This window comes from Pholis gunnellus, assembly GCF_910591455.1.
Source record: "Pholis gunnellus genome assembly, chromosome: 16".
In the NCBI taxonomy this organism is placed as follows: Eukaryota; Metazoa; Chordata; class Actinopteri; order Perciformes; family Pholidae; genus Pholis; species Pholis gunnellus.
The window spans coordinates 3,192,686-3,218,421 of NC_136543.1; the positions used below are offsets into that span (position 1 = coordinate 3,192,686).

At 43.5% G+C, this 25,736-nt stretch overlaps 1 protein-coding gene across 2 annotated transcripts in view; it reads left to right on the forward strand.

Annotated features, from left to right (window-relative positions):
• Positions 1-24,828, forward strand: part of atp1a3a (ATPase Na+/K+ transporting subunit alpha 3a) — a 38,689-nt gene extending 13,861 nt beyond the window's left edge. The window contains exons 3-24 of one of the 2 annotated variants that reach the window (XM_079175842.1): positions 857-970; positions 1,466-1,525; positions 1,781-1,984; positions 8,537-8,650; positions 10,037-10,171; positions 11,894-12,011; positions 12,586-12,674; positions 12,992-13,171; positions 14,711-14,909; positions 15,758-16,002; positions 16,104-16,296; positions 16,447-16,622; positions 16,910-17,046; positions 17,666-17,816; positions 17,920-18,088; positions 19,130-19,284; positions 20,025-20,148; positions 20,981-21,126; positions 21,366-21,496; positions 22,092-22,193; positions 22,395-22,486; positions 23,463-24,828. In XM_079175842.1, coding sequence (XP_079031968.1) covers positions 857-970; positions 1,466-1,525; positions 1,781-1,984; positions 8,537-8,650; positions 10,037-10,171; positions 11,894-12,011; positions 12,586-12,674; positions 12,992-13,171; positions 14,711-14,909; positions 15,758-16,002; positions 16,104-16,296; positions 16,447-16,622; positions 16,910-17,046; positions 17,666-17,816; positions 17,920-18,088; positions 19,130-19,284; positions 20,025-20,148; positions 20,981-21,126; positions 21,366-21,496; positions 22,092-22,193; positions 22,395-22,486; positions 23,463-23,491 — 3,063 coding nt within the window. In that variant the 3' untranslated portion in view covers positions 23,492-24,828. Of the gene's footprint in view, positions 1-856; positions 971-1,465; positions 1,526-1,780; positions 1,985-8,536; positions 8,651-10,036; positions 10,172-11,893; positions 12,012-12,585; positions 12,675-12,991; positions 13,172-14,100; positions 14,197-14,710; positions 14,910-15,757; positions 16,003-16,103; positions 16,297-16,446; positions 16,623-16,909; positions 17,047-17,665; positions 17,817-17,919; positions 18,089-19,129; positions 19,285-20,024; positions 20,149-20,980; positions 21,127-21,365; positions 21,497-22,091; positions 22,194-22,394; positions 22,487-23,462 lie in introns of those variants that run through there. The other variant, XM_079175843.1, reaches the window with a different exon arrangement.
• The last annotated feature ends 908 nt before the right edge of the window (positions 24,829-25,736 follow it).

Genomic DNA, 25,736 nt, shown 5'->3' on the forward strand with positions numbered 1-25,736 from the left:
TGTATTTATTCTCCTTTTTGGGGCATCTTTTCTTTTTCCCATTCATTTGTGAAGGTGGTCCTCAACAATCAGAATTGGTCCTTGTTATGAAAGGTTGAGAACCCCTGATTTAGACGACCACTGAAACTCAAAATAATAGAATTCTATTTAACGAAAACAAAGCTGCAGACTTCCGTTAGTCAGCAAGCAGATGTTCACAGACACGTACTATTTGCACGAACACAAACACACTTTCAAGCATAGCTGGAAAGGGCTCAAACACACACCTCCACACACAGCAATGTAGGTCACTGGCGATTGTGAAAATCCCATGATACATGTCACTGACAGATTTATTCTTTTCCCCCTCATCTCACTCAGTCTCCTGACTGCTGTGTCCTCCTCCTCTCAGACACAGCTGCAGTCTCAGCGGCGGTATGGACAATACCACAATACCAGTGAGAATTGGGTTGGGTAGACATATCCCAACCCTTGTGTGAATTGTAGTTTAAGTGGAGCTCTTGAGACGTGCTCTGATGATGCCAGATCTAATCAGGAAGTGTCAAGTTCCCCTTCTCTCACCAGGGGATTACGTTTAAATTTGGGTTTCACTGGGTCTCAATGTGGAAGGAAAAGAGCGTCAGTCAGTGTTTTAGGTGTTCATGATACATCAACGGTTATTACACATACAAGATGGACAATCAAAGTTTCCTTTGGCTGTTTTTTGCTCCGACTTTGGATTGTGTTGGTGTATACAGTAGTGTGAAGTAATTGTTGAAAAATGTCTTCCTGTGAAGCAGTGAGAATAAGGAAAAGTGTCAGCGGTTTAAAAAAAGGGAAACAGGACCAAACTTGATGCTGTCTTTGTGTGTTTCAGTATGGACGGTCGGACAGCTACCGCGTGGCCACCACGCAGGACAAGGATGAGAAGGAGTCGCCCAAGAAGAAGGGAGGCAAGGATCTGGATGACCTCAAGAAGGAAGTTCCCATCGTGAGTGCACCGCCTCCTGCGACCTCGCTGCAATTTGTCACATATTGTTTTGGTTGCCTCTTATTCACCTGCTTTGAATACCAGATTTGGTGGCACACAACAACCTGGAAGTCTCATTTAAAATCAATTACAGAAAGACATTCATAGATAGTGCATCCTGGCCTCAGTCCAGCATTCAAAGCGCTGCGATTCCAACTCTAATCTAATCTCCCTGTTTGAAAAGGAGACAACAGACTCTGTAGCAGCTGCTGTAGTTTGAGCTAATATGCCAGAGCAATTTAATCGTATTGTAGAAGGATTTGCTCCGATACGAGGCAGGAAGTCAAACCCTGTTAAAGAACTGAATGAGCTGGGTCAGTTACACATATTGATTTCCAAAGTATTATTTATCGATATTGACATTGCTTCATGGTATCATTAGATTGCACTATGATTTTAAACTGATGATTAACGACAGGTTGTTTAAGTTTGCTTTGTTTTTGAATTTCTTTGTAGACGGAACACAAAATGTCTGTTGAGGAGGTTTGCCGGAAATACAGCACTGATATCGTCCAGGTAGGTCGTTCAGACTGGCAGGTCACCTTTACATGGTTGTTCAATGGTCAACAATGATTCAATCAAGTATCTCCTATTCACAACACTTTCTTTCTTCCCTCTTTTCTCTCCTCTTTCCTCTGTCCACCCTCTGTTCCTTTCCTGCGTCCTCTCTATCACTCCAACCTCTCCGCTGCCCTCTTTCCTCTGCTCATCCATCCATCTCCTTTAATCCACCTTCCATCTTTTCTTCTCCGCTTCCTCTGCCCCTCTCAGGGTTTGACCAATGCCAAGGCAGCAGAGTACCTGACCAGGGATGGCCTCAACGCCCTGACTCCGCCCCCCACCACCCCAGAGTGGGTCAAGTTCTGTCGCCAACTGTTCGGTGGCTTCTCCATCCTGCTGTGGATCGGCGCCATCCTCTGCTTCCTGGCCTACGCCATCCAGGCTGCCACGGAGGACGAGCCCGCCGGGGATAACGTAAGTGGAGAGTTGAAGGGGTGGAGGGATGACGGTCGTAGGCCTGGGGCGATATGATGACATCACCGTTCAACACCATATTGGTTGGCCTCGCTCATGGTCCTCACGTGTCCACGATAACAGAACGATAATCCATTATGATACTCCTGCACTTTATTCACTTTCTCCGTGCTTCACCACATTGTTGTAGCATATCAGTAGCAACATGCTAGCATATGTGTAATTCTGTGTTACCATGGTTATATAAATGTAATCTATGGTGCTTTTAGATTTCTGCTAGATCGCCCAGTGAAAATATAGTTTTTAAAAGGCTAAATGCCAAATATGGATTGAAGTTTGGAAATGATTACATCTATCTTTTTAATATTTTGACTATGACCCTGTGTGTGTGTTTGAGAGAGGGGGCGGAAAAGGTGGAAGTCTTTGATTTGTTAATATTAATAATTTGAATGTGAAAGTTATGAATAAAGCTTTGACGCTTCAAACTATTTGGTACAGGCCTCATAATTACCCATGTAGCCCTAACTCCAGCAGGAAAGATATCCTCTCTTAGCTAGCAAAAACTAAAAATGCAAATCCAAACGGAAACACCACAAATGTCAGCTCCCATCTTAAAACTCACCATCGATCAGAAGACGCAAGTCTGCCATCTGCTCCATCCACAAAGAGCAGCGGGATCAAAACGCAACCAACGCTCAATCATCGGGGCTTCTGCAAAGGCAACAAAATGTATACGGCAATATATAAGACAGTCGACAGTGGTGAGACCGTATGAGGGCCGCTACTACCAGTGGAGAGGTCTGATTTAGTCATCTCAGCTTACTACCTCTACATCGTGGACACTTAAGCGAATTCCAACAAATGCATCTCCATCCATAGGTATCTATATCTATGTGCGTCTCTCTTCAGCTTTTTTTGGACAATAATTTCATATATCTTTGTTATCAGTAGGGCATTCCTAATATCGCCCAACCCTCGACGGTAGAATTCTCAGTCCCACCACTACTTGTACAGTACCTGTAAGAAGCCAGATATCAAAAACCACCAGATGGGGGGGTAAGCACACAGAGAACTGAGTCCAGTGTATGTGTGTGTGTGTGTGTGTGTGTGTGTGTGCTCCCCGTCCTCCAGCACATCACTCAAAAAGCTGAGTCACCACTCCTCAGGGACTGAGCTTTGTCAGTGGCAAAGGTTGTGTCAGCCGTTAGTCTGAATCATGCCAGCCCAAAACCCGTCGTCAGGGTGACAGACACCATCCTGTTCACATCCACTTTTGAACCCGCTGCAGGGAGCGCCTGACTCCCGGCGATTGTAATGGCAGGCTAAGAGGAGGGCGCTCATGGGTCAGCACCGTTCCATGTCGGGGTCACTATGCAGAATAGAGCCGAAAGGACTGAGGCTAAGCAGCGCTGATGCACACAGCATGACAGGACAAAACACTCGGTTCAGACCACAGGGGAGGACTCGTGTGGGGGGGGGTGGGTGCTCCTTCGTTGTCGGCGGGGAGGGGGCTGCTGCTGCTGCCACATACGCTGGTGGAGGTGTGTGCGCGCTCCACCGTGCGCGATTTAAAAATTTATTTTTTTGCTGGCGGATTCGCGGGCCACATAAAATGACGTGGCAGGCTGGATCCGGCCGGCGGGCCGTAAGTTTGACACCCCTGATCTATACGCACGTGTTTGTCTCACACTTGTACACAGAGATGGGCAAAAATACATCAAAATGTATTTTGATACAAAATACCCCCAAATAAATGTAATACAACAAAATACTGGTGCCAGAAAATACATGTATTTTGTATTTAAAATATAGGAAATACTTTTTTCTAGATTTTCTGTTTTCTCACAATTTGGTATAGCAGAGCATTCAGGTTTGGGCGATATAATGTACACAAAGCTCTGGTGAACCCCACAAAAAGGAAGAACAGTCACAGAATGTCAGTGTAACTCAACAAAGCTATTGAAAGACAACAACTTGATTATGTATATATATTTGTATTAATGGGACTTAACAGCCCATAAACTTTGGCTTTGTATCAACAAGAAAATATTCATCACTTATGACATACAAGCTCCCAGTCTCCCTCTTCCTATAGCTAGCTACTCGACTGATAAGTTAACTTGCTAAACACTGGCTATGCACTAGCCTAGACAGCATGCTAGCGTCATTAGCATGTTAGCATCGATCGCTAGCTTGATATTATAACCATCACCATGTATATACAATAGGCTATGTAGCCAGACCCAGCATAAGTTATACATCAAGCTAGTTGACATCTGTCACACTCAGATACAATATTTAACTTGACAGATAATCCGTTGAACTTGAAGATCTGAAGACTGAACTCGTGAACTGTTTTTTGATTCGTGGAGAAAGTATTTTGAGTGTTTTAAATACAAAATTACTCCGCTCTAAAGTATTTTGTTACAAATTACGTTAGATTTTGAATCGGCCCAATCAAATACAAATTACAAAATACTCAAAAGTAATTGAAATACGTATTTCAAATACAAGTAATAGAAATACTGCCCATCTCTGCTTGTACATCACTCGACACACACACACACACACGTGTGCACGCTCTTAGATGTGCAGTGCGTAGGTCACTGAGAAGTAGCTCCCACGTCCCGCTCTCTCCCCCACAATGCATCAGCCCGCTATGACTCTGGCCATCTTGAAGCAGCAGAGGGGTGCAGGTACACTGAGGGGGAATCATTTAGTATTTTTAGAAGTGGTTTCTTTAGATACTTGGCTAAGATGAATTGCAACCAGGGACCAAGCGTAACACCTTCAAGTTCCTCTTCATCTGAAAACTATGAAGAGATGAATATGAACCTACAGGACATCTCTGAAGTGCTTGGCTCCATGCGCCTCACCGCAGCCAGGTAGAGATTGCAGACTGGGAATCTTTGCAGACAAAACATCAGAAATGTCAGCAATTCAGGTCAGAAAGAAATGCTGCAAGGAAAAATATTGATGATCTACGAGCACAGGTGAAGGTGCTCATCGACAAGGCCCAAAATCACAGCACTGTTGATGCCATGTATGAAGAGGCAAAAGCATCAAACAGAACAATGGGCCTTCACCAGGAAAGTCTGCGACGGAGACTGCAGAAACAGCAGGAAAAGCTGAAGAGAGTGGATAATGTGAAGGCAGCCTATGAAGTCGCAAGACAAGAGAACCTGAATTTCAAGAAAGAAATTATGGATCTGGTGAAAGAACTGCAAGATGCGACCACTTCGGAGGAAGCGTGCACTGCACTGAAAGAGAAGAAGGATGCATTGAATCTGGAAAACAAGGCCATGAGACAAGAACTCCAGCTGCTCAAAGATAGGAACCAGCATGTCAGAGCTTTGGAGAAATCCTTCAACGACACAGAAGCTCAGAAAGAGGCGATCAGCCAGGAGAACGACGCTCTGCACTTTGAAATGCAGGAGTTGCACAGGGAGCTACAGGACGAGGCGGCTTTGCACAAAGCTGTCAGCAATCAAAACGACGTGCTGCAAAAGGAACTCCTGAAGCTCAAGGACACACAGCAGCATGTCGAAGACTTGGTTGAATCATGCAAAGTCGTAAAAGCTCAGAAAGAGGTGATCAGCCAGGACAACGTTGCTCTGCAACATGAGATTAAAGAGTTATACAAACAGGTCGAGTTTGGAAAAGCTTTATAGGTAACAAACGAGGCAATGCAACCCTCAATTGAAGACCTCAGCCGTCAAAATGAGGCCCTGCAGCAGGAACTCCAGCGCCTTAACCAAGAACATGACATGGTGATGGTCTGGAGTGACAGGTGCAATGAAACACAGGGCCGCATGGACGCTGTGGAGAAAGAAAACCACGGTTTGAAGCAGCAAATCCAGGTCGTCAATGAAGAGCTCACGGTCAGAAAAACTTTCAAGGCCAATCTCATTGAACTGGAAGCTGAGGAGAAAGTCCTGGTGGCACAAAACAAAGACCTGATCAAATCCCACTTTGAGGTCTTCAACAAGCTTCTGGAAGAAGAAAACTGGAAGACAAAGTATGACATGCTGAAGGAACAGACTGACGCCTTGAAGAGACAGAACAATGAAAGGACAGAAACAATCTGCGGTTTCATCAACAACCTCTTAGTTATGGATGCCATTAAGGCAGATTATATTGAAAGGAAGGCAGCGAAAAAGGTTCTAACTAGACAGAATGACTCAATGAAAAAAGAAGTTACGGCACTGGAGAAAAAATTCTCACAACAAATCTACGAGGACAAAAACGCTGCGATAATGTCAGAGAACGAAGCCCTGAGCCAAGAAAACGGAACTCTTCAGCTTAAGGTTGAGGAGCTCAGCAACATACTCCAGGGTGAGAAAGCTTTGACCAACATCTGCGACTCCCTGAGAGCGGAGAAAAACACCATCAAACGTCAGAAAAACGCCCTTCGTAAAGAACTCCAGAAGCTGAATAAAAAAGCTGACAAAGAAAAGGCTCTGAAGGAAGAGTGTGAGGAGATGACAGTGAAGAGGGATGACAACCGCAGACAACAAGACGTCCTGCAAGAACAAGTCCGCTCCCTAAATTTCTAGAGTGCAGTCCCCCTGATCTCTCTTTAGCTTTTTAAAACAACGGGGATAGATCGTTAGGGATAGATCGACAGTTACGGGAGTGAGGGATGAGGAGGTAAGGAAACAAGAGAACACCAGGGCACACATGAGAACTCTGTCAAGCTACATATTAGGCAAAGTGAACATCTTTTCTTCTACATAGTTTCATGACAACTTGATCATGGAGGCATCAGTGAAAACTCATCATAGCTTATATCTATATATGTATGTGTATGTTTTATATTATACTTTATATATATATATATATTATACTGAATTCCCTGTGAGGGTGACTAAAATAAGATGTCCTGACGTCTTTATCATATAAAGTGTTATTTACTGCTTTTTTTCGTGTTGGAATACATTTTAAATATTGAACTGCAAAGTAGTAATGCGTGTTTGATACTTTCATTTTTTTGCATTAAATCATACTGGGATGTTTGCTGAAATTGATTGGATGGCCCCACCTAGAAAACTTTCCACCAGCCGCCACTGACTGTCACTATATCCTAACATTAAGGGAAGAGACAGTTGCAAGATTCCACCACGCCCGCAGAAAAACAACTAAGTCGATGAGTCTCCAACGCATTAAAAATGACTTAAATGATTAATTGATGATAAAAAAAAGTTCAGATGAACAAATAATAAATGTATCAAGTCATCTTTTCAGCTCTATTACGATCTAATTAAACATGTAATGCATCAGAGCTGGATGGGAAATTACACAACAGTAGCATCTGTGTCCCAGTTTTTTTCATCAGGTTAAATTGCTTGTAGAGATGTATAACCCCCTCACCTACCTTCTGTTAAACTATAAATCATTACAATCTTAAGAGATGAAGCCATACATGTATGGTACAAGAACATAAATAAAAGGCGATTATCACTAAATGCAGGACATTTTATTATCTCATTTACCAACTACATGGTGAGAAAAGGCCAAATGAATTAATGGCAACGTGAACTGATCTTTTGCTTGAGCATCATGAAGAACAAGTCTGAACAGTGACAGCAGCATCACAGATGAAACATCAACTCAAAGTGAACATGAGTCATTTCCTATTTCACCTACTAACTAAGTCAAACCGTCTGCCACCAATACAATTTACACCTTATTTCACTTGGCACTCTCAGGTCAAATAAACATAGTGTAATTCCTCATAACATATTATTAAAGGCCCCTCATTTACTGCAGACCTCAAGAATACGGCTGGTTAGCTACTTTACTGTCTGATTAATTATCTGTCTTGCTTTAGCGGAATAGTTTTGGGAATTCTTCCCACCATTCTTTGTTTTAATGTGTCTCCGCCAGCTTTTAGTATGAAAGGTTATCCGAGGAAAGGTAGTGCAAACTATTAGTAGCACTCTCTGACTCGCAGGCTTCTCACTAGCCTTGCGTTACCTTTTCTGGCCTAAATAATTCACAGCTATCAGCTGAAGCCCCGTGAGTGACATTTCAAAGTGTCCCTCTCTGCCTCCATCTACCCCCGCACATGTGGTCTTTATGCAAAAAAAACAAACATCCCATCTGAGCATGTAATGTACAGTAAATGCAGCGTACTGTAAGACGCCCCCCAGGACATGACACACACACACACACACACACACACACACACACAGCTGCCACATACGCTGGTGGAGGTCTGATTTAGACCTTCTGTGGTGATCCTTCAGACGTGTGACAATAGAGCACAGTCTTTAAACCACTCACAGAGTAGACTACAAAGAGATAAACAGCCTCCATGTGAGTCCACACCAGCTTCAAGGTGAAAACATGAATAAAAGGCTTATTGTTTTATATTCAGAAGCCTGAACTTCCTGAAATAGCATGACAGAATGTGTCACTGATGGTTTCTCAACTCGGTCTCTCTGTGTGTGTCTCTCCACTCGTCTATTTCTTCTCACGTGACACATTTTTAGATCCAGGTGACGTTAAGGTCATGAGGTCTCATCTTTGTTTCCCTGCCTCTCTTTGCAGTTGTATCTGGGTATCGTGCTGTCAGCCGTCGTCATCATCACCGGCTGCTTCTCCTACTTCCAGGAAGCTAAGAGCTCAAAGATCATGGAGTCCTTTAAGAACATGGTCCCTCAGGTACTGGACGCTCAACAGTTCAACCAGGAATTGTTGCCAAAAGGGTTTTAACTAAAAAATGTGCAAGCTTACGCATTTAGTTGGATTCCATAATACATTTTAGGCAAGAGATAAAAAAACGTTTGTGGTAATGCTGACTGAAAAAAAGGGTCCTAGAAAAGGAACACACTGTGTTTAGATTCTCACAGCCATTGACTTAGAAATTAAAATGATAAATAAATGAGTTCATTGTAATATGTTGAGTCTATCAACTCATAAAGGGGAATGTAATGCTGTAAATTATTTCAATATATATATAAGATATATACACCATATTTAGAAGATGGCAGCAAAATATCTTTTCAGAATGAAAAGTGAATTAATGCTTGTAAATGAAACAACAAATGAAAACAGGCACTTTTATTAGATATTAGATATTAAAGAGGTATTCCACAGTTAAACATGTATTTTTTTTTGCTGTTAACTGAATGGTATAACTGTACTGTGATGAAGCACATCAAAGCTGGTGTGACATTTCTTAACAGATTTATAATCATGGGTTGGATAGGCTCAACACTCTGTTACTGTTTGAAAGCAGGCCTTAACCTTGAAAGGCCAACATGCTGAGATAGAGTCGACCAGTTGGGACTTCTCTACGTCATGGAGCGTTACGTTACCAGAGACATTTCACAAAGGAGACGGGACTGAGACTCAGTCACAATCTGTGTCTGCCCCGCCCCTTTAGGATACTAGCGCTAGGTCCTGAGTCTATTAACTGCAATGGGAGAACGCAGATTAGGACCGATTCCTTTGCTCCATAGTCAGCAAAGTAAAAAAAATGACACATATCTTCTGAAAATTCAGACACTGACACTTCTTCAGACTGACAAATCCAGAGAAAATGAACTTTGTTCCAGACCTTTCTCTGTCTCAGCAAAACACTCTTGCAACATCTGGCAACTGACATGGGTGGATGGGGGGAGGCTCAGTGGTCAATGACTGTCAACCGGGGATGAACGATGGCCTTGTTCATCAGCTGTAAGCACTCTACAGTATGAGGCTGCTCAATAATTCTCACAGTAATTCCTGGAGGTACTAAACCTGAGTAATGAAAAAGAATGATGGAAACAAATCAGGTCATAATGAGTATATTACATTGGGTTCCCAAGTAACGCAGGTGTTTATTAGGTGGACTACAGTTTATGAAGCTGCAGGCCACAGTATCATGCTGTCACAGCTAGCACACTCAGTCAATCTGTGATGTATCTTTCAATTGCTTTAGTTTCTTGGCTGTTTCATCTTTTCTCTAAATAACGGTTTGTGTTATTTTTTGGCTTTACTTTTTTGATCTCTCTCTCTTTCTCTTTCTTCCTCTCTCTCTCTCTCTCTCTCTTTCTCTGTTCCCAGCAAGCCCTGGTGATCCGTGAGGGAGAGAAGATGCAGATCAATGCTGAGCAGGTGGTGGGTGGAGACCTGGTGGAGGTGAAAGGAGGAGACAGGATCCCCGCTGACCTCCGCATCATCTCCTCCCACGGCTGCAAGGTGGGTTCCAGGCACAGTGACGGAAAAGCCAAGGAGGACTCGAGGAGGATTTACTGTCGTTATCCATCACAGGGTTGCTCAAAGAGATACAGTTGTAGCCCATTCGCTACATAAGAAAAACTTGACAAAACAGAAACATATTTTTTTTGCAGCCTGGCTACGAGTGTGCGACTATTGTATACACTTGGTGGTCAGCACCTCTCCAACATGGGTGTGCGTTCGCCCTCTCTCTCATTCGGCCTGTTCAGCAAGCAGCATTGATGTAAACGGAGTCCTGCGCTCTCTCTCATGTAGTACACTCGCCAAGTGCAGCTTGATCCGGATGCCAGGATGGAGCTAGCTAACACATTCAGCTCACTAGCTTTCAGTGGCAGTAAAGATGTGGTTGCACCATCAAAGTTGGAGTAAAAGTGATTAATACGAGTGTGACATCAGCAGTGAGTCCACCATTTCCGTCCACCATTTATGGAATTATCCTGATGTGTTGGGCGATCAATTATTAACTAAAACAAGCACAGCCTCTTCACAATGTGATAATAACACATCATTTTGAATTAGTGGTGTAACAGACCGTTGTTGATCCGTATGGTTGCTCTCGTGGTTCGACACGCATGTGAACCGCGGATTAATTACACAGATTAACCTTCATAGTGTGAAATGAAGTTTTACTGACTGTCGTTATCGGCGATATTCAGTAACATGCGGTCAGGAGATCGGTATTAATGCTTTCTATTTACCGATGCTTGATAATGATGATTACATTATTAACAACTACTCTGTTTTGAAATTGAGAGGAGGAAGGTTAGTAACGTTGGCAGCATCGGTTAAATTGTGATGCGTTCAGGCTCTGTTCAGTGAAAATGAGTACTGGCGAAGGTACATTTTAACTTTGTCATGATGTGTTCTGATGCAATCTTGTAAAATGTAGTTTTGGTGAGAAACTTGAATAAATCCAGATGTGTGAAGGAGACGTTTTCACAGCAACATAAATAGATATTAGAAATGAATTATGAGCTGTTTACATTAGCTCTAAGCAGCTTATAATACATCATTAAAACTACTAATGACAAGATTTGTTTTAATCAATGAAAATACAATCTTTTATATCCTACTCACTTGAATATTGTGTTTTTTATGCAAAAAAGACTATAGATTATTATAACAAAGTAATCAAAGAATTGTTGATGGTTTACACTGACGTCAGAGCCGTTGAAAGGATGGTGGTGAAAATAAATAGTCTGGAGCCTTGTCGACCAGCTGCTATAACAAAACAATATGGATCATCAGTTATTGGTATCTGTGGCCTAAAGCCGTCATCGGGGATCTCTCAAAGTTATTTTTGCTCCCTTTGTTCTTTTGTGCTGATTCGATCTGTGACTCAAATCTGTGACAGGATGCGCATTCTAAATTCATTATACTATAACCACTTTGCAAACATTAACCTGATTGCTTTTAAAGTCCTGATTTCCCCCAGATGGTGCAGGTGCAAGCTGAGGATAAACATAGATCTGCATGTTAAATTCACACTGATTTTCCTCATATGAACCTCAAATCAGTCTCAGAATGTTATCTGGGAAAAACCTTTTAATGGAATCAGCCTCTGCACAGCTCCACACAACCATTAGAGGCACAGCAAGCATGAACCAAGAAATCTGCAATGAAGAAACGAGTCCCCACTCCCTCATCTTCCTCTTTGTCCCTCTCTCTTGCACACTTAACCAGGTGGACAACTCATCCCTGACCGGTGAATCAGAGCCCCAGACCAGGTCACCTGACTGTACCCATGACAACCCACTGGAAACCCGCAACATTGCCTTCTTCTCCACCAACTGTGTCGAGGGTAAGGTCGCCATCACCGGTATCCGAAACCTAAAGCATAATTATTACCTTCATATTCATCACATGTACTGTACAAAGCATTTACTGTGAGTGTTAGAAAACATTTCTAAATGTGTGTGTGTGTTTATTCACATGGCTGCATGTGTGTGTGTTTGTATTGTTCCGGTTCAGTGCTCAGATAGTCCTGCAAACAAAGACGCTGCACATTAGCTCTCGCTGTAGGCCCTGGTCAAAGTGTTTGGTGGTCAGTGGCCTCACCGGTCATCGGCGATGGAACAGGCACAGTGGGGTCACGTTGACTGTAAACGGGACCCCACTGTGCCTGTTCCATCCCATGATGTCACCGGGAAGACCCTCACCGTGGTAGAACAGGAAACCCATGATGTGTGGGGCCCTCCTGTGGACACACTGTTACATTGCATTTACTATCTATGCATCATCTCTCTCAACTCTGTCCATATGTTCTGTACTCACAAGACCAGACTTCTGATACTCATCAGATGTTCACATTAATGCCCCCCCCCCCCCCAAAGGGAAATATTGTAATTTAATAAACTACTACTCTCATTGTTTAGGAACGGCGCGTGGCATTGTTGTGTGCACTGGCGATCGCACAGTGATGGGCCGCATCGCCACTCTCACCTCAGGCCTGGAGTCTGGCAAGGTACCACACTCATTATTCCACAATGGTGACACAAATGAGGTTGCTTACTGGAAACAGGCTCTTTTATGTAGTCGTTCAGCTTCTCATTCACATACTCATTTTGAATGGAAAGACAACAGCTAAGAAATTGACTACATATATGAAGTGTTCTCAGCCTCATTATGTTTCATAAAGTGTAAAAACAAACTATTTAGACAAATAACCCCAAATTGCTTCGCAGCAGCTTACTGCTCCTAAAATGCTTAGTTGCAAAAAAAACAAAAAACGTCAATCATCTTCTTCAAACAATCCAAACACCTTCTTCTTCTACTCCTCAGACTCCCATTGCCAAGGAGATTGAGCACTTCATCCAGATCATCACCGGCGTGGCTGTGTTCCTCGGCGTGTCCTTCTTCGTGCTGTCAATCGTCCTGGGTTACTCCTGGCTGGAAGCCGTCATCTTCCTCATTGGCATCATTGTTGCTAATGTGCCAGAGGGACTGCTGGCCACCGTCACTGTGAGTAGGCAGAGACATTACAAACGTGTGAGGGGTCTTCTACAACCCGCCAGACCCGCCTTCAAACCCAGACCCGTCTCGTTTACGGTGCTTTGCGGATGTGACTTTTTTGCCGCGTCATCGCCATTCAACTCTATGCAACCAATGAGTTTATGATGACTTTTTTTACATCAAAGTACAACATTTTTTTCGAGAGCACGAAATCATTTATCGAGCCTCTTAATTTTAATGTCAGAGTGCACCGAATTGATACATTTAACTTCAGGGTGAACATTCCTGTATTTTTTGACATCACAATCTATATTACCAATATCATGCAGCCCTATTTCTAGTACGTGTTTACAAGGTTGTTGTCCAGTTGCATCATTCCTTCATTTGGAGCAGTTTTCCCTTCCTGTCTTGTTTCTCTTCACAGTCCTTCTGCGTTTCGTTTCTTCCTCAGTTCCCAGTGTTTTTGTGCAGACGGGTATTTTTCATATATTTCATATATTGGATAAATCAAAGAAGCTACACAAAATCAGGGAAACCAGTAACGGCTTATAAAATGTTCTTGTACATTGTTGTTGCCAATGACACGTCTCTTTTTTTATATTAGTAAGCCTACTCCCCACCGTTGTAGCCCATTACACACGCTCCATTGTAGACTCTAGATCATTCGATTCCCCCCAAGCAGTTTGTGGTTTCACCCTCGTCTGATTGTGTGTTTCAGGCCGATGTCGTCCCGTCTGCTGTTTGATCTCGTCTTTGCATCTCGTATCCCTGCGCTTGTGTTTACATCAGTGTGTCTCTCGTGTGCATCTCTATGTGTATCTTATGTGCTTTTAACATTCCCTCTGTGTCAGTACCTGTTCCCATGGTGACGGTGGTGTATTGTCCTGTGTTTGTATTTCTCTCTTTACATCTCTCCTTCTCCCAAAGCAGCCCCACATGTGTTTTGTGTGTTTGTGTTCTCTCCGTATGTCTCTCTTTCTCTCTCTCTTCTAGGCCAGTCGTGGTGCTGCCTGCAATGACAACGGCTAGCTAATGTAATGATATTAGGCTAATGACCAGTCAGCTTCTTGAAATGAATTGGGCCTTCCTCTGCTTGGCTAGTTCTGTTTGGCCCACGGGTCTTTTGCCGTACTTGGCATGATGGCACAACGCACCCGCCGCTCTGCTTCACCGCTTCACTCGTTCACGCCTCATTCTCTCTCTCTCTGCATCGCCTCTGTTTGGGCTGTTTTTAATTTTATTTTCGGAAAGTTTTTGAGGATTTGAGTGCATTTTGCTATAGAGGAGCATTGTTAAGAGCAGGGTGAACGTCTCCAGGTGTCGGGGCGGGGTTTCTTCCTGGGTGTGCTTTATAGTTTCAGGTACAGTATGGCACTGAGTTAGTTGAATACCTGGAGATGTTCATCTGTCCTGCTAGTTTAACACACGGATACTAATAATGTTTTCTCTTTCTCTTTTGGTTTCGTTTGTTTCTACTCTCTCCTTTTCAACGACTCCTTTCCTTCCTGTCGTTCCTCCTCGCTGTCGCGTCCTCTTTGCTTCTCTCAGGTTTGTCTGACGCTGACAGCTAAGCGAATGGCTCGCAAGAACTGCCTGGTGAAGAACTTGGAGGCCGTGGAAACCCTGGGCTCCACCTCCACCATCTGCTCCGACAAGACCGGCACCCTGACCCAGAACCGGATGACCGTGGCCCACATGTGGTTCGACAACCAGATCCACGAGGCCGACACCACCGAGGACCAGTCCGGTGAGATTTGCCCACCTTCTGTCCCTGCTTCCATGCAGCGCGCATTCAAACTTCCTGCAAAATATTCTGAATATTTGTGACCTGAGTTCCTCTCTGGCAGCATCAATTACTGGCTGGCATCCAACATGAACATTTGCCAAATGTATGTTTGGTAGAAATCTCAAAAGCTGATCTGTTTTGTTTTTATCAAGTCATCGTCTTGTACAAATGGAAAAAAATGGAAATGTAATATATTTGAAGAAAGAAAGGATTCACTTCTCTGACTGATGGCGTAAAGTATTCCAATATAACGTTACATTATACTCTCGTCTCTCTGACCCTCATAAGTGTTGGATTTGTGTCCGTTTGACAAACAAACGCACGATTACAGGCCAATTTAAAAACAAAGGTAACGGGACAGAAGCACCATCCATCTGCTTTCGCTCCTTTTTTGTGATGGATTCATGTAGCCGGGCGTTAGCTTTGTCAAGCGTTAGCCTTGAAATAGCTTCTTCAGGCTTCATTGCTCCGTCACAAAACAGAGAAAACAGATGGAAGGTATTTCTCTCCGTTACGTTTGTTTGTAGATTACAACCGGAGGACGTGCGTTTGCCTCGGCACTTTCTCTCCACCGTATCATCGGCCTCTGCCTCCGCTGTTTTTCAAAGGAGACATTGTTTCTTGTTATTCATCACAAGAGCTCCCAAAAGGCTTTGGCTTACTCCCCTCACCTTGACACGAACGTTGTTGCCAACTATTGTTACGTTGGTTTTAATTGATTGCAGGCCTGCAGGGTACCTTGCTGCCCTGCTTGGCTGAGACAACTGTCAATAAAGGTTCCTTTTTTCCCCTCACCTATCATTCTCTAGGCTGCTCTTTCGACAAAAGCTCCTCAACATGGGTGTCTTTGGCCCGCATCGCTGCTCTGTGCAACCGCGCCGTGTTCAAGGCCGGCCAGGATGCTTTGCCCATCCTTAAGCGCGACGTGGCCGGCGACGCCTCCGAGTCCGCCCTGCTGAAGTGTATCGAGCTGTCCTGTGGCGCCGTCAAAGCCATGAGAGACAAGAACAAGAAGGTGGCCGAGATCCCCTTCAACTCCACCAACAAGTACCAGGTTTGTCCCCTTTCATTCGGAGCAAATGGGCCAAAACATGCAAGAACACTACAAACTTCTTAAAAGGTTCTCATGCTGACGCCATGATCTGTTCCCATCAGCTCTCAATTCATGAAAATGATGATGAAAACGACAACCGCTACCTGTTGGTGATGAAGGGAGCCCCAGAGAGGATCCTCGACCGCAGCTCCACCATCATGCTGCAGGGCAAGGAGCAGCCCATGGACGATGAGCTGAAGGAGGCCTTCCAGAACGCCTATCTGGAACTGGGAGGACTGGGAGAGAGAGTACTGGGTAAGGAGGATGGGAACACAGCGGTAATTTAACAAAAGGTTCATGATTTGGAATTTGAACCTGCCAGTAAAGTTTTGGTGTATCCTGTATTTTATTGCATAGTATTATCCTGGATGTACTGTATAATTCATTCGTCCCTAATCCCTCCAGGTTTCTGCCACGTGTTCCTGCCAGAGGACAAGTACCCCAAAGGTTTTGCCTTCGATACAGATGATGTCAACTTTGAGACGGACAACCTTTGCTTCATAGGCCTCATGTCCATGATCGACCCTCCCCGTGCTGCCGTGCCCGACGCCGTGGGCAAATGCCGCTCCGCTGGCATCAAGGTGGGCACCTTTCAAGTCTGGCATTTTAATTAAAGGGGCTGGAAAAGCAGAACATGGCATCCACCAGGATGTGAAGGCTGTAGATGACATTTTGAGAGGAAGAGTGTTTTATTAATAGTATGAGTTGTGTTCTTTTTCTCTTTCACCCCTTGTACTCTTCTCCTCCTCCTGTTCCTTCTATCTTAACTGTTGTCCTTTTCTCCTCTTGCTCTTTGTTTTATTTTTGTCTCTTTCTCTTTCCCATTCACCGCCAACCTCTTTACCTTCTTCCTCCTCCTATATTTCAGGTCATTATGGTGACTGGTGACCACCCAATCACAGCCAAGGCCATTGCTAAAGGTGTGGGTATCATCTCCGAGGGCAACGAGACAGTAGAAGACATTGCTGCACGCCTCAACATCCCCGTCAGCCAGGTCAACCCAAGGTAAGACACAAACATGAACTATGTTATGTTAACAGGCATTACCTTTACAATCACTTGTTAAAAACAAAAATAAAAAAATAAATACAATTATAATAGTATTTATTTATGTTCATAAAAAAACACTGAAAGAACATGAAGGACCTTCGCCTTGCTCAGAGGCCCTCCGTCGGAGAGGACAGAAGCGGCAATCTTTAGGATTTATCTGGTCAAATAAAACAACAGGTCTAACCTGAGGATAGAGTACAACGCAGACCAATGTCTGCATTACCTTGGTAAAAGAACGCAGAAGGAGCATGCAGGAGAATGCGTATACGTAGGTTTATTTCACAACCTTCACTTCGCTCAGAGGCCCTCCTCCTCATAAGAACACGAGGAAATTCAGACAGTAACGGGCGCACAATTTCATTGTGTTCATTTTCATTTTCCTCTTTAATCTCAGGAAAACCGGAGTTATTTCTCAGAATATTACCTCCCTCCCCCGGCTCCATAGTTTATTTATTATTACCTACAATGGCCCTAACACGCAATGGAACAGTATGTTCTTTTACTTTGCAGCATGACAGTAGTTGTTATGATTTAGTATACAAAAGAGCATTTTGCCGTTATTTCCGTTGTGTAGGGACGCCAAGGCCTGCGTGATCCACGGCACAGATCTGAAAGACGTCGATCAGGATCAGATGGACGACATTTTGAAGAACCACACGGAGATCGTCTTTGCCAGAACCTCCCCGCAGCAGAAGCTCATCATCGTAGAAGGCTGCCAGAGACAGGTACGCATACAGTACATACATGCACACAAGCTCGTGGTTTTTAGCGTTGTGCGTCCCGAATGAGAATGAAAACCATAAAATGCGCGTCCTCCTCTTCTGTCAGGGTGCCATCGTGGCCGTGACAGGCGACGGTGTGAACGACTCACCCGCCCTGAAGAAGGCTGACATCGGCGTCGCCATGGGAATCTCTGGCTCAGACGTGTCCAAACAGGCGGCCGACATGATCCTGCTGGACGACAACTTTGCCTCCATCGTCACCGGAGTAGAAGAAGGTGAGGGAGGAATGAGAAAAGGGGCTGTGAAGAGGGAGCGATGGTTTGAAGAAAGATGAGCTCAGATGTTCTTTGCATCGAGTCTAAGAAGAGCGAGAGTAAACTTAAGATCTTTAGGTGACAATCATGTAGGTTGCACAAAAAATGGCGTTCCAATAAATAAGATGAAAGATATTTATGAAAGCTATGTTAATGAGTTATTAATAATAATGTATTTTAAAGAGCTAGCAGTGTGGGGTCTACTTTACATCAGTCATCTATCTTATTTAACCGGGATGATCCTGCTTAAACGATCCAAACTAAAAACCATAACAGCTGGAGCTTTCAGTCGTACGCCTGTGATGATGTCGTTACGTTATGTGAGTAACATGACGAAACTACTGCTCTTCAAAATGAGCAGATGTCAACATCTCAAATATGTACATAGTTCAAATGATGTTTGTTGTGTTGAGAAGTATTTTGGTCATGTTTCTACACTCAGAATTGTTGAGAAAAAATGTGTTTTGTGTGTTTGTAGCCGGGGGCATCATGTTTATTGAGGAATTTCTTAAACTTTGGCCCAAACGTCCGCCTGGACTAACGGATGAACTGATTTGGTTTTGTTTTTCAACGGTCACTGTGACCTCACAAAACACGTTTTTGGCCATAACTCTAAGAACTAAGAATTGTTATGCTAATTACGACAATTTCACACAGATGTCTAATATGATAAAATGATGAAGTGATGACATTTTGGACAGACATGGATGCAAACTGCAACTTTACAGGTTGACGGAGGGACACAACCGCAAGGCGGTAAAATGTATGACACATTCTCAATACTTCTATCAATTATTATGATTATTGACCTACAGAACCTTTCAGCTTAAGTTGCACACATTTAAGGGATACGAAGCGTTTGCGAATACGCCAAGAAATGACATCACAATGAGCAAAAAATACCAGCGCAGACACCGGCGGCCCATTTCTATTGCAGAGTTCAAAGGGTTGAGGGTTCACCTGTTCAGAGATTTATTTTACTCCCCACCTTCATCCCGACAGGCCGTCTGATCTTTGACAACCTGAAGAAGTCCATCGCGTACACTCTGACCAGCAACATCCCAGAGATCACCCCCTTCCTGTTCTTCATCCTGGTCAACATCCCGCTGCCTCTGGGCACCATCACCATCCTCTGCATCGACCTGGGAACCGACATGGTAACAGAGGAGACACCACGCACACTCGCACACAATGTGTCCAGGCAGGCGATAGAAAAGGCCAGCAGCAAATGTGTGAACCCACTCATCCACTCATACACGCACAGTCAACCAGGAGAGCTCAGCTGTGCACAAACATGTCAACTGTATGAACTGTATGCATGTCAGGTGGCAATATAGACACAGCAATGTCTGGGGTGACACACAGGTGGTCACCTAAGAATGTTCAATTGTGCTGCATGAATCCCATAATTGGAATAATGTCATATGGCAATATTTAGAATATTTAAAAAAAATAATAATAAAAAAGTGAAAGAAGGGAATATTTAAAATCTGAAAGATGCCGAACATAATTTATGTTGAGTTGAGGGAATTGTGGACGTTTAGGTTCAATGAGAAGTTTTAAAGTGACGCAATAAACGGAAGAACAAACTGTAACTTCTGGGCAAATTCTGAAGGAGTAAGTAGTGGGAAAGGTTTATTAATTATGCTGCAGCAAAGCATGCAGCCCACCCCACACCATCAACCAGTCCAAACATACAGACTGTCACACAATCCCTCCAGTTATCGCTGAAGTTGAGTTCAAGGTCATGCGTAAAAGGTATGTACACAAAACAGGACACTAGGTGGCAGTGTGAGACCTTCCAGTTTGTCATGCTAGGAAAGTGTAGCGTGTTAAAATACACCAAAGCAAAAACATACCCAGACATAAATGTGTTCCCTGTTGAACCCTCCGTCAGGTACCAGCCATCTCTCTCGCCTATGAAGCAGCAGAGAGTGACATCATGAAGCGGCAGCCCAGGAACCCACTGAGGGACAAACTCGTCAACGAGAGGCTCATCAGTATCGCCTATGGACAGATCGGTAGGTGCCGTGTTTGTGTTGTTCCACACACAGTACAGACCTGTGATCAGTGGAATAGGTGCCGTGTGTATTTATTCATTTTATACATTTAACACATTGTACATACTTAAATGAACCATCCCCCAAATTTAACATATAGTAATAATAATATTATTCTGTATATATATATATATATTAAATTATTACATTTAAATTATTTATTTTTTTAATTGTTATTATTTCTTATTATTATTATTATTAAGTCTTTCAGTTTAATTTGGGGGGGGGGGGTTCATACACTAAAATATGAAGTAAAAAATAAGATTTAAAATGAAAATAAACATAAAGTAAATAAATATAATTTCAAAAGATATTTAGTACATAATTAATGAATACAAATTAAAATACACCATCACTGTAATGTTTTTAAATATTAGTGCAAGTATTGTCAACATGCAGGACCAGAGCAGAAATCTGACAGCCTATACCGGGCCCAGGATCTGTCCCATACACAACATGAGTTTTGTTCAGAACACACAGCTCTACAGCTGCACATCGAGCAGGTTCACGTTCTGTTTGCTCTTACATTGCTAACATCAGTGTTGTGAGACAATGGTAGCCCAAAGGCATTGGCTGTCTGACCTCACCTTGATACCGACATGATTCTACTGCAGTCAACAGAGTTATCAAAAGTCTGTTTGTTTTTCTAATTCACAAATGTCTATACAACAAATACATTTTAGTTGTTGTTGCCAATCAGAACGTGGTTTCCTTCTTTTCTGCCTTGCACTCTTTCTCTCATCTCATCATAATATCCGGGGACTATAACGGCTGTGAAACTCTGTGTCTGCAGGTATGATCCAAGCTCTCGGCGGGTTCTTCGCCTACTTCGTCATCATGGCCGAAAATGGTTTTCTGCCGTCCGTGCTTGTCGGCATCCGGCTCAACTGGGACGATCGCTCCTGCAACGACCTGGAGGACAGCTACGGGCAGCAATGGGTACGAGTGATGTCACACGATGTCAGGGTTCTGCTGTGAGCTCTGTTTGACTGACCTTATGGAGAATCACGTTACTCATACAAAGTTTTCTGAATATTTCCTACACCAGCAGTAATCCTTGAATGATAAAAGACATAAACATTAATATAGATGTATACAAACGTGTCGTCACTACCATCTGAATAGAAGTCCATCACAGAGGACACATTGTGTGACTGTCTTCCTGTTTCCCTGTCCAGACCTATGAGCAACGCAAGATTGTGGAGTTTACTTGCCACACGGCATTCTTCGTCAGCATTGTGGTGGTACAGTGGGCAGATGTCATCATCTGCAAGACCAGGCGTAACTCTGTGTTCCAGCAGGGCATGAAGTAAGTCAGAAGGTTATTAAAAAAAGACACTTCTGAATAATGCTACGTAGTGTGATACGGTTGGTGGGTGTATTTCAGTAGAAAGTTCCTACATTGCACTGTTCACAAAGGTTTGTGGATTATCTTGAGTAACCGGGTCATGATTTCTGGAAAGAGACATTGCTGAAAATGTTCCATTATATTGGAGAGAAGACGTCTTAACGGCCGATATCTCCAGCACTCTGCAACTCACCTCACACCTTTACTTTGACACCTGAAGTTTCAAAGACTGTAAAAGCAGGACTTTCTCTTCTAAAGGAGTATTGTTGTTATCCTAATGCTTTTATTGAAGTAAAGGATGGATATATATATACATACGTTTTCTCTGAGTTACAATATCAGTTACAAAAGCTGAAGAAGAAAGCAGTTTCCCACAGCTGCCACTAGACGTCAGTAGAGAGCCAGGTTTCACTGACACACCTTTAACTCATGGCCCTAACTTATGGCCCGTGTTTGTTTGTTCCCTCTCTAACTGATGTGAGCCACTGTTTATCGTCTCTCTACTACGTGTGTTGCTGTAAATAACTCTTTTTTTTCTGCGCTTATTGTCTGGCAGGAATAAGATTTTGATCTTTGGCCTGTTTGAGGAAACGGCTCTGGCTGCTTTCCTGTCCTACTGCCCCGGCATGGACGTGGCACTACGGATGTACCCGCTCAAGTAAGTAACGCTCCAACACATCTTCACAGTGCCATGATGTGCAGACCTCCATGTTCACTCTCAGTGGTAATAATGTGAAATGCAATGCGATTATGTTTGTCCTGAAATGGCAACACACTTTTGTTTTAAGACAGTTCATGAGTACTGTGTTCTTTATTACTGACGGTCCTCCTCCTCCTCCTCCTCCTCCTCCTCCCTCAGGCCCAGCTGGTGGTTCTGTGCGTTCCCGTACAGTTTCCTCATATTTGTTTACGATGAGATCCGGAAACTCATCCTTCGCCGAAACCCCGGAGGTCAGATAACACACACATTATTTCATTTTCTGTTGGCTTTGCTGAGGTTTATTGCTGCACCAGGTCACGGGTGCTCTGATCTATCAGCTGATATTTGTTCTAAACAGTTGGATTGGTGGTCTCTATGAAGGCCAATCAGAAGAGACGATGAGATTGATTCTGAATTCAAACTATTTCACTTTCAACTTCAAATTTGAACTTACATGAAGTGAAAACACACAGTGAAAGGATTACGTTTTAACTCTGCGGTAGCAACATGTCAATCACAGTAGCCCCGCCCTAAAGCGTATCCTGCTTTATGGTCTGTTTGACTCTAAATGGACCATAGTTTACTAAATGAACATCATGCTGTATTGAAGAAGACTTGAAACTAGAGATTGAGACCATAAACTCATCTTTACAATGTTTACTGAGGTAATAAATCAAGAGAGAAGTAGAGTCATGTTCCCATAGACTTCTATACAACCAGAGGAGTCGCCCCCTAGTGGACATTAGAGAGAATGCAGGTTTAAGACACTTCTGCATCAACTTCACTTTTTAGAACCAGAAGTTGCCGGTGTTTAGCAAACTCATCAAGCACGTAGCTCGTCGCAGTGCTTCCTGTCTGAACAGCTCATTTGGTTAACATGGACACCGAAGCCTCCTTTCCATGTTAAATTAACAACAGACCAACATGCAAAGCTGGTCCGAAACATTCTCGTTGGTTAACCTATTAACAGTTAACCGTTGACATCCCTAGTAGCATGTCATACTATGTAATATTACACAGATTGTGATTACACGCCAGTACAGATGTTTACAGGGGGATGAAGAGAATAAATTGCAAATGTAGTGGAAAAGAATTAACAACAACTTTAAAGGACATTGTGCAGGAAAATATCATCCAGGACGTCATCATTTTAAATAATAATTCAGCTCAAATGATAACTCTTGTCTCTCTTGTTTCCCTCTGTTTCTCTCCTCTACATCTCTGCAGGCTGGGTGGAAAAAGAGACGTACTATTAAATTATCAAAGCATCATTTCCTTCTCACCCCCGTTCTCCCCTGAACTCACCCCTTTTACTCTATCCCCCTCCACCCATCCCTCCTCTCCCGTCAACATGCTCAAACTGTGCCAGAAGATAACGTCCTACCCATCCTCCTCTCATCCTCATCCTCATCCCCCACAAAGAGACAAAATAAAAGATCACACGCCAAGACGCCGCGAGGACCAACGACAGAGGAGAGGATGCAGGAGGTGGGAGGCGGGTTTGTAAATCTTCCCTGTCTGTTTCCTCTCTCCCTCTTTTTATGTTTTTCTATCCGAAGTCTGTACAGCACCAGTCTGCCGACGCTTACTACTGCACCGTCAGCTGCAGCCGCTCTTCACACGTGTACTCAAACCACAGCGCTGTGTGTGGACCCGAATACAGATCCAAGCACCAGAATACAGACAGAAACCCGACTGTTTCACTGCCATCTCTCTTGCCAAGCAGAACAACAACGCGGCAGCTCCCGTCCAGACTCCCGACTGCCGATGCTAGTCTTCTCTTTGTTTACCTATTTGTCTTTTTCCTGCCAGAGCCTGCCACCCAGATCCAGCTCCTTACTCACTGCCACTTCCTCCGTCCTCTTCTCTCTTTCTACTCCTATGTACTCACTGCCAATCTTCTACTGCCAGAGTTCTCCCTCCTCCTCCCCTATCAATAAAGAATCAATCTCACCATAAAACTTCAGCACTCACTCACGCCCTCAACAGGGCGGAAAAAAGGTCACTTCCTTGATCTCCCTCCCTCCCTTCCTCCCTCTCCATGTGTTCTTTTCTGCCTATGTTGTTCTAATAGAGGACTGGGTGTTTTTAAAAACAGAAAATGTTTTCGTGAAAGTCTTTTTTTAAGTTGGGAGTGGGTCTGAGAGCTCCTTGTTTTCATTCAGACATGACAAAGCACACTGTCTCCCCCTCTTTTACCTCTCCTCTTTCTCTCCCTCCCCCGCCTGTTTATCTGTCCGTTTGTCTGTCTGTTTGTGAACAGCGTGCAAACCCTCCGTCCTCGTAAACTTCCACCAACTTTCACCACCCGCCCTCCCCTCCCCCCCGCCCAACCTCCCCCCTGTTAAAAAAGAATAAAAATACAATCTTTCTGTGTCCTCGGAAAAAGAGATTTCTCTCCGATTTCATTATTTAAATCAGTTGAAATGTGGAATAAGGCACGGTACCTTAACTTGCAAAACAGCAGCCAGAAAAGAAAAGAAAGAAAATGAAATTCAAAAGAAGGATCTCTCTTTTTCAGCTTGGTTTCCAGTTTGTTTTTGTGTGGAGTTTTGTCAGAAAATGGAAATAAATGCTGTGTGACCAACTCTTACTCATGGCAGCAGTGTCAAGTCATGTGTTTTCTACCTGAAGGGTTTCAACAAGTCAGAGGAAGTGTTAACACCTGACATGTCTAGACACATGCCATCAAGTTAGGAGACATCATTTAGTAGAACTTCTACTGGAAGAACATGTATGAAGCAGGACTGAGGAGCCTTCTTTCTTCCGGATGCTGCAATGAATCAGCATCCATCATTGACCCACGCCTCGACACCTCCTAACAGCTATCAGATTCATATTTCTTTCTAGCAACAATAAGCTTTGTAGGTAGCAAAGCTCACCAGCAGGTGCTTATTTCTTAGCACCTAAACCTGCAGTACACCAGTTGACCGTTTGGGGGCAGCAGAAACAAGTTAAGACAACATACCATCAGCTTTTCAGTTGACATGGCAAACTTGTTAACAAGTAGTACACTTATTAACATATCCAGAAGTCAGGGGGCAACATTATGATTCATGTGGAGTCGTGTTTGTGTCCATCTGATGAACGTTGGTCTGATATTCATTCTTGTTTTTGCTGTTTTTGGTCTCTTATCAACTCCTGACTCCAACACCTCTACGGTAAATGCACCACTATCTCCACCAGCTGGTCTCTCAGTGCGTCGGTCCACTGTTTGGTGCTGAGTAGTGTTCAGTGGAGTTTCTTTTACTGAAGACCACGCTATAAGAGCAGTGAGAGTGAACCAAAACCAGAGCTAAACAATGAGCTTAAAACTCACTTTACAGTTCCGTAAAGCCGAGGGGAGCGGCTCACGCGACACATGTTCTGTAGCTTATTACTACGAGCGACGCCTTTTACAGTCATTTTATACATTGTTACGATCAAAAAATATACATTAAAGCTGCTTAAAGGACTTCTCATCTATGTACGCGTACAAGTTTGAAATGAATTCTGCTTATG